The sequence below is a fragment of the Silene latifolia genome, chromosome 10 (assembly GCF_048544455.1).
Source record: "Silene latifolia isolate original U9 population chromosome 10, ASM4854445v1, whole genome shotgun sequence".
Taxonomy (NCBI): domain Eukaryota; kingdom Viridiplantae; phylum Streptophyta; class Magnoliopsida; order Caryophyllales; family Caryophyllaceae; genus Silene; species Silene latifolia.
Window position 1 is genome coordinate 140,843,830 of NC_133535.1, and position 9,010 is coordinate 140,852,839.

Here is a 9,010-nt window from a genome sequence, read left to right on the forward strand (position 1 = left end):
TATTTTTAATAATTTTTATACTATTAAATCATGTAGAGAAAATTTAATCAGATAATTATATAAAAAGATTTTTTTACAATTGTTTTTATCACTTTTTAATATTTCTAATTTGATACCATGGGTATCAATTTCATACTCCACCCCCCTCCCTGGGTATGAGAAACCCATACCTCATGGGTTTGAGGTATGGGTATGAAACCTTCATTTTTGCTAGGGTTTGGTTCATTCCAAACTCATACCTCATACCTATACTGGGTGAACCAAACACCCCCTTATTTGGTTGAGCTCTATATCCTACCCTTAAATTTATTTTATTATTTTTTAAAGTAAAATTAAGATAAGAGAATATATTATATATTTAAAAAAAAAGCGTACATTAGTTATGGTTTTTTCCCGTTATCATTTTTTGGTTAAAAGAAAATACTTGACTATGGTTGTTTTAATTTTATGAGCTAGTAACATATTTTAAAGCTTTGGCTTTAATTAATATTTTTATTTTTAATATATAAGAGTTTGAAATGTAAACTTTTAATTGGAACAGAAGGAGTAAATCCTAGTAAAACCCAAAAATATTAATTTAATATTTAAAAAATAAAAAAAATCTTCTAAAGATTCAAATTTTAATATGATCTGGTTTTACAATAAAATATAAAATAAACGAATCCAAATTTTAATTTTATAAATATCATATTGAAATATAAGGTTTTTGTAGTCAAATTTATCGCAATACAAAATCATTTAATATCACTTTTATTCCCTAGTAGAATTATATTTAAAACCGTTTTATAGCTATATTAGGTAAAAGAGTCTTACATACGATTAAATTAGCACAAATTATCTAAGATATAAACATGAGCGGGTTCCTTTTCATGTAATATGTAATCTACAGAGCCAGAGGGGGTGGAGATACCAAACCAACCCACCACAAATAACAACAATCAATCAAACACAACCTTCAATGGCGATTCTCTACGCGCTGGTGGCGCGTGGATCAGTACTACTAGCGGAATTCAGCGGCGCGTCGACTAACGCTAGCGCCATCGCGCGTCAGATCCTCGACAAAATCCCCGGCACGAGCGACACGCACGTGTCATACTCACAAGATAGATACATCTTTCATGCCAAGCGTACTGATGGTTTAACTATCCTTTGTATGGCCGAGGATAATGTCGGAAGTATGAATTTCCCTCTTTTTATCCTAATTTCGATTGATTTTACGATTTTTCGCTTTTTATTTGTTTGTTAGGGTTTATGAATTGATTGATTTTGTTGAATTATGTCATTTAAATGATTTTTATTGGTGATCGATTGATTTTAAATTGTTATGTGCGATTATCATCCTTTGTATGGCTGAAGACAGTATCGGAAGTTAGAAGTTCCGTCTTTTTCGTTTAATTTCGGTTGATTTGTGATTTTTCGCTTTTATTTGTTTGTTACGGTTTATGAATTAAGTTTTGTGTTTGTTTTTCTGATGATTTGCGCTAGTTTGCGTGGAATTAAGTTTTTTGAATGATTTTGATTGCTGATTGATTGATTTTCAATCGTTATGTTAACATCAGAAGTATAAATTTCCGTCTTTTACTTGTTAATTCTGTTGTTTTGTATCTTGTAACTTGTGATTTGTTTAGTTTTTCACTTTTTTTGAGCGATTTAGATTGATGATTGATGGAGTATTGGTACGAGCAATCGCAGTAAGTCGTTGTGATCATCGTTTATTTTGGAAGTGTAGTACCATCTTTTTTAAATTTAAAATTTCATTGAATTGTATGTCGAAACACATGGTCATAGTATTAACTCAGCAGTGGATTAGAGCGATGATTCTAGAGTTAGGGAACTGTAGTTGATGGGTCAATTTTCAGTCACTAGTTAGTGAGAGGGGAGAGAAGAGGGGATATAGACGGATATTTTTCAAAAAGAAAAAACGGGGTAGAGAGTTAAGAGAGTGAAAGCTGTGCAACTTTCGCAAAAGACTGAACTTTTATTATTTTGGAGATACTTTAGTATTTAGAGATACTTTTTCATTGATTTGATTTTATTAAATTGCTTTGATTTGGTTATCAGGATGTTGATATGTTGGTCAATATTCAATTTGAATAAAGATTGAATCTTTCTATATTTGACCATAAAGATTGGATCTTTGAACTTTTCCCATATTTGAAAGTAACATTTGGCTTTAGGACTTGTGCCTTCTGATTTTAGAAAATTGAAACTGCATTTGTGCTGGAAATTGTTGCAATGATTTAATTTCTCTGCAGTTGAACTTGAACAAATTGTGTGATTATAATTGCATTCTGCTCTCGTCTTTGTTCTTTTCGATTCAATGTGTTCCTTGGTGACTGGTTGCTAACTAGTTGTGAAAATGACAATACTTGTGTTTTGGTAGCGAAAAATCAACTCGAGACTCCACTCTTTTTCCCGGCCCAATTTCAACAATATACTTCCTACCAAATTATGCATATATTTGCGACATGCCTATGTAATTGGATTGCATAATTGAGAATTCATTCCTTTCAACTAAATTCACAATTTTGTTTCCAAGTGTACGACTTTAGAAAGTGGTTATGATCTGAATCTGCGAAATTACTTACACAGTGATGTTTAATTTTTGTAAGGGGTATCTCATTTCCTTCATTTAAGTATGATCATTGGTGATTTTGCATGCTACCATTGCTCAAGCAACTATAAATACTAAAGTGATCCATAGAGCAAAAACAGGGAGTAGTTGGTCAACCTAGAGCTTACTGAATGATGTGTATCTGCTTATTCTTTTGTGTTACCCCTTGAAAACTTGTTGTCCTTGTCAATGATTTGCATGATGTTATCTGATCAGTGAGGCATAATCAGCACATTTTCGCCATTGCATTCTTCTACGCATTAAATCAACTGTTTTTCAGGAAGAATCCCATTTGCATTTCTAGAAGACATACATCAAAGGTTTGTGAAGACCTATGGTCGCGCCATACATAGCGCACCTGCTTATGCGATGAATGATGAGTTCTCAAGGGTGCTAAGCCAACAAATGGATTACTACTCAAACGACCCAAATGCAGATAGACTTAATCGCCTGAAAGGTGAAATGACTCAGGTATGTGTTTGCTTCTAATCATTTTAATATTAGATTAGAGATTCTTAGCTGTGCGGTGATGTGGTAATGTGTTATCTTGTACTATTTTCTTATGAGCAAGGTTTCCATCACCGAAGTAGACATGATATGGAGGAACATTGTGGCTCATGAAGCAACTATTGATTATATTGTTGCTATCATCTCTTTATCATAAAAGTTTGGTTATTAGACTTGTGAATTTGTGTAAAATATGTGCTCGCTTTCTACATGTCTATTAAATTATGTATTTGCTTTGCCCATGAGAATTAAGGAGTTAGGGCTACAAATGATGCTCCGAATCGGTTTGGTGAAAGCCTCAGCCGAGCTCATCCAAATCCAAATCGATCCCGATCTCAGCAAGGCTCGGATCGGGTTTTGGAAACTCGTTTTGATCGGGTTTCAGAAGTTCGTTTTAGTTATATAGTGTACTTTTAATATTTTTAAATGATACTAATTTTAAAATATATTGGTATATATAATTATATTATAATTATTACTCCCTCCATTATCTTATATAAGTCATTTAAGGTTTTGGTGATTTTTGCTTTTATATAAGACGTTTTAGCCTTGCATTATTAATGTTCCACAATTTCCAATATTTTGTTAATGTAACTTTTTTATTTGAACCAATAGAAAAGCTTAAGGAAAAGAAAGTGACAAAAGTGCATTTGAAATAGAATTGTAATTCGACACATATCCACAAAGTAAATGGAGAGGGGTAAAAAAGGTAGTAAATGAAAATCTTAATTCCTGTGCTAAAACGTCATGTAATCAATAAGGGTGGGAGTATAATCTAATATTTTTAAACTAGTTTGGACCCGTGCAATAAATGCACGGTATATAGAGTTTTTTATTTTTTAATAAATTACTTACGCCCTCCGATTATATATGATGTTTTAGCATTGTGCACAGGAATTAAGATTTTCGTTTACTATCTTTTTTGCCTCTCTCTTCATTACTTGGTGCATGTGTCAAATTACAATTATATTTCAAATGCACTTTTGTATAGAAAACAGTGGACTGCTTACCACTTTCTATAATGCAAGGCTAAAACGTATTATATAAAGCAAAAATCACCAAAACCTAAACGACTTATATAAGATAATGGAGGGAGTATAAAATTATGTCTCAATAATTGTTCGTATTTCTCGTCATTATGTTTTGTTTTGTTTTGAGGAAAAAAGTTGAAACAAAAATTGATTAAGAGAATTTAGTTATGTCCTGAAAGTTAATCTAAAAAAATATTTTTATACCCTAAAACTAATGATTTCAATTTATAAATTCTCCCAATTTTTTTTTTTGCGAAAACAAAATTAGTGATTTACAGCTTTGTTTGATACGTAGTATGAGTCAAGTCATTCTCAAATAATAGCATCAATAAAATATTTAACAATTTATAGTTTTGTATAAATTTATTAATATTTAATTAAAAGATTATAAGTTTAATGTTTAGTGAAAACAATATAATTTGATGAAAAAATAACTTTAATGATAAATTAATGAAATAAATTATAATATATAAGTAGATTCCTTATTTAGTGAATGAATTTAATTGTGATTAACTTCCTTATTTAAGAATATGCTTTTTGGAGTGAAAAATCATGAGTCACCTATTCTTTTAGTAGATAGAGGATTATATTTGTTTTTCTAAAAAAGTTTTCTTTTTTTGAAGTACTTCAAAAGCGAGTGAAAAAAAAGAACATAATGACAAATCGAGCTCGAGGGGTGCGGGCTTCATTTTTTGAGCTCGACAGGCCCTGAGCCAGATGTCGGATGTCGAGCTCAAAAATCAGAGCCCAACTTACACCTCTTATAAGGAGCACACAAAGATGTGATCATCAAGTTAAGGACAGTCGTAGGATCATAAACTATACCGACCACAAATAACACGCAAAAAGGGAAAGAATTACAAGTGAGAACTTTATTCATGGATACCCAACATGAAAACTGGAAGTTTGTTCATGTAAGGAGGGAGTAATTAACTAGCTAGGATATGGTGTTGGTGGAAAGGATGTGGTTGAAAGTTGAAATATTTGTATCATCTCATTGTTGCTTTTAAGCTGATGGTACATAAATGTCTTATGGTTGATAACACAGGTGCGTGGGGTCATGATTGAGAACATTGATAAAGTTTTGGATAGAGGGGAGCGTTTGGAGCTTTTAGTAGATAAAACTGCCACATTTCAAGGAAATACTCTCCGCTTCAGAAGGCAAGCTCGACGCTTCAGAAGCACTGTTTGGTGGAGAAATTGCAGGCTAATGTAAGTTAGTCAATGTTAAAATGTATAATGATTTTGTACGTATGCTGTTCTGCTTACTTCCTTCTCATTTAAACCGTCTCCATTTGACTAGAGGTGATAAGTTTGTTCTAATGAAGAAATTTTAGTATTACCCCGGACTTAAAAGAACTTGCATCTAGAGACACCACATTACCTTGTCATTACGATATTTTACTAGGTATAGTAAACGTCCCATTTTTTTAGCAGTCCGTCTTACTTCAGACCGCAAGTTCCGTCTGAAACAATAAGACCTCTCACAAGTGTGAAGCACATGGTTGGTGGGACACCTCCATGTGCTTTCCCACTCACTCCCTAAATGGGTTTTTTGTGAGAGGAAACGGTATCCGTCTTACATTTCAGACGGATCTTGCGGTCTGAAATAAGAATTTGTGTTTTTTTAGAGGGTGTTCGGTTGAATACGTGAATATTTTTGCGATGATATAGAACGTATTTAATCCATTCTAATGTTCGTTTGGGTTAATTTTGGATTGGACATAGATACCAAGTCCATTCCAACCCATGTCTTACTCTCCCTAAATTTCCAACTTTTTCCCTACAGTGGTAGAGATGACTAAACCGAACAAGTCCAAATTTGTACGAGGTTCTAGATCCGTATCTCTCTAATATCACATTATATTACCATCTCATCTTCTTGAACTAAACGACCCTTTATTTGACTAGATTTAGAAAGGGAGCACTAAGTTGGCTGCATTTTTTTCCATGGTGAAATAAAATATACTAATTGTCCATCTGGAACTAGCCTGTGTACTCACCCAACTTAGTAAAGAGGACTAATTGTGCTTTTCTAATGGTGCAATAGTTGACCTAATTTTCAGTGATGGGTCTCCGGGAAAAGTCTCCCTATGAAGGTTTTGTACTTTAAACCCCTATTAACCCTTTACCATAAGCAGGAGTACAAGACCCCAGATTAATGTCATCGTAGGCTGCAGTTGAGGAAATTTTGGCTTTTGGTGATCATGCATACTTGATAATTTAGATATTACTTGGCTTTCTACTTGCTGTTGTGGATATACATATGTTCTAGTAACACTTGAAAATTCTCAAGCTATTTTCTTAAAGTAACAATCTTCTTACTTGCAGGTTTACATTAATCGTTGTCCTCTTGATCATTGTATACATTGTGCTTGCGTTCGTTTGCCACGGACCACTGTTGCCTTCCTGCATTTAAGTAAATGGTATCCAAATTAGTTGAATATTTGATTGGCGGACCGTGTTCCTGATTCATCGTCAAGATTTTGTCATGGTGGTGATCAATGTCTTCCAACTCCGAAGGAGTTCTTTCGACTCTTTTTGTCGTGAAATTGTTTTCTCATATATGATTGTTGTGTATAAGTAATTTATTATATCTCCATTTTCACCCCCTCTTCATTTTCTTGTTCTGGGTTTGGAGCTGTTTTTATTTAAATACTGAGTGATCTGTTGTGCAGCTCTTCATAAGATTTTGATTTGTGAACAATAAGTACCTTGTTGCTATGACATTTTGTCATAACCTTCCATATATATATGTGTTTCGAGCCTTAAAAAGACGCTTTTTCCTTTTAAGTATATATATATATGGACTATAATCATATTATCGTGATATGTTCAAGTTTTGCTTCTGAAGCTCACTCATTTCGTCACCCTAATTGTGCAAGAAAATTTGCTTGACATACTATAAGGGGTTTTCAAGGAACTCTTGCGACACAATCCTCGTTTTAGACTTGTGCGAGTTACTATATTCAGTGGATCTGAGATAACCAAAAAAGGTCGCGCAACAAATTTCTCGTTTCTATGAGTTGCTGTACTCATTATATTTAACCTTTCAACTCCCTATTATCTTTATTCCCACACCTGACCCGCTCATGTGACCCATCAATTTGACAAAAGAAACATCAACTTGGAACCGGGAACCAAAAAAACCATACCGTTGGTGGGGCTAGGGGCTAGGGGCAAGGGCCGGCAAATAGCCTCGATTACATGCAAGGCTATCCACTGTTGGATCTCAGACTAAGATGGAGGATCGTGTGGATGGTGATTCTAGGAGACTAGTATCAAACAAAAGACGAAAAAATAGACGGACAAGAAGGGATTCAGGGTAGAAATTAACATTCAATTGAATAGATAAAATTAATGAGAAGATGAATGACATATCATATAAATAAGAACATGATTTTATCCAAATACTTGAATGTTGAGACCGTCTTGCTAAATACTCGTCCGTCCCAATCAATTATTTATCTTTGACAAAAATCTCTCTTTTAAAAAAAAGGAAAATTCCCACGGTGTCCAAGGCAGGTTTGACATTTTGGTGAGTGTGTTGTTTCTTAGTCCTTTTACAATCTATCTTTCCCGACTTGGATTTCTAAGAATGCTAGTAACGGAATCCCACTTGCTACACATGATTGGTCGATGAAGTTTGCGTTAACGTGTTGGTGGATTTGGCGTTGGCGTAATAATGTAGTGTTTGGAAGGTCCGAAGAAAACCCGTCTGATCCCATTCGTTTTCTTCACCATCGGTTCAAGTTTACGAGGAAAGCTCTCGATCCTTTCTCTATTTTTATACCAATGAATCCACCCCCACACGGGTGGTTTTTATTAAATACTGACGATGCTGCTCGAGGGAACCCTGGCCCGACTGGATGTGGAGGAATCATTCGCGATGAAACTGGCAATTTCGATCGTTAATGCGTATAATTTCTCTTGCGGGGTATGTAATTCTATGAGAGCGGAGATGCGGGCTCTCGTGGTTGGCATAGAGTGAGCTAGAGTTCTCAGAATTAAGAAGCTTTTGGTTCATATGGATACTTCATCATGCGTGAGCTTCGTCCGTTATGAACAACTTCTAAGCAATAGTCTTCGTCCGCTCGTTCAAAAGATGTATTGATCTCACCAAGCTAGAAGGGTGGATAGTAAAGTTCGACCATGTTTTTCGCGAGGCAAACAAGGCAGCAGATTAGTTGGCTAATGAATGAGTTAATTCAGACATTAATGTTGTCTATTTCGACCACCGTTCGGATGGTATTCGCACGATTCTTCGAGAGGATTTACTTGGGGTTGTTATCCCCCACTTGGGTCGTTTGGTTCAACAAGTTGAAATGGAATGGAATGGAGTTTGATAGTAGGGTGGTATGGATATCTAAATCCATACTTGCCTAATCTTGTTTGGTTCACCACAAATTATAAAAGGGGAGAATGGAGTTTGAATCCATGGGGGGAGTGTGGGTATGAGATTCCAAGGGTTTAGGATGGAGTTAGAATTCATTGGGTATCTAACTCCATTCCAAATCACCCCAACCAAACAATGGAATGTATCAAATCAAATCCAATCCATTCCATTCCAATATACCCAACCAAACACCCCCTTAGTTCCTATTTAGAGTAGTTTTGTATCGTGGCTCTTCCCTCTTTCGCACCAAAAAAAACCATTTTGCACGAAATACAATTTTTTTATCCGAATAACTTTAAGAGGCCATAAGCCCATAACTCGTGTTTATGATTTTAGAAAGTAACGATTTTTTGTTTCAAATCGATCATATTTCCGAGTACTACGATTTGAAAAAAAAAAAAAATCGAGTTTGAAACTCGTGACCAAGAGATATGGTCGCTCAAAGTTTCTTCCGTGAATGAA

At 34.6% G+C, this 9,010-nt stretch overlaps 1 protein-coding gene across 1 annotated transcript; it reads left to right on the forward strand.

The window, feature by feature from the left end:
* The first annotated feature begins 832 nt into the window (after window positions 1-832).
* LOC141606051 (vesicle-associated membrane protein 711-like) lies at window positions 833-6,927 on the forward strand. The gene is made up of 4 exons (XM_074425036.1): window positions 833-1,175; window positions 2,895-3,085; window positions 5,201-5,364; window positions 6,484-6,927. Exons 1-4 carry the CDS (start codon window positions 959-961, stop codon window positions 6,569-6,571), a joined length of 660 nt encoding a protein of 219 aa, XP_074281137.1. The 5' UTR covers window positions 833-958; the 3' UTR covers window positions 6,572-6,927.
* Window positions 6,928-9,010: the final 2,083 nt, after the last annotated feature.

Coding starts and splice junctions, on each gene's coding strand:
- LOC141606051 (XM_074425036.1), top strand. CDS start 959: ATGGCGATTCTCTACGCGCTGGTGGCGCGTGGATCAGTACTACTAGCG. Junction 1,176..2,894: donor GGCCGAGGATAATGTCGGAA/GTATGAATTTCC, acceptor ACTGTTTTTCAG/GAAGAATCCCATTTGCATTT. Junction 5,365..6,483: donor TGGAGAAATTGCAGGCTAAT/GTAAGTTAGTCA, acceptor TCTTACTTGCAG/GTTTACATTAATCGTTGTCC.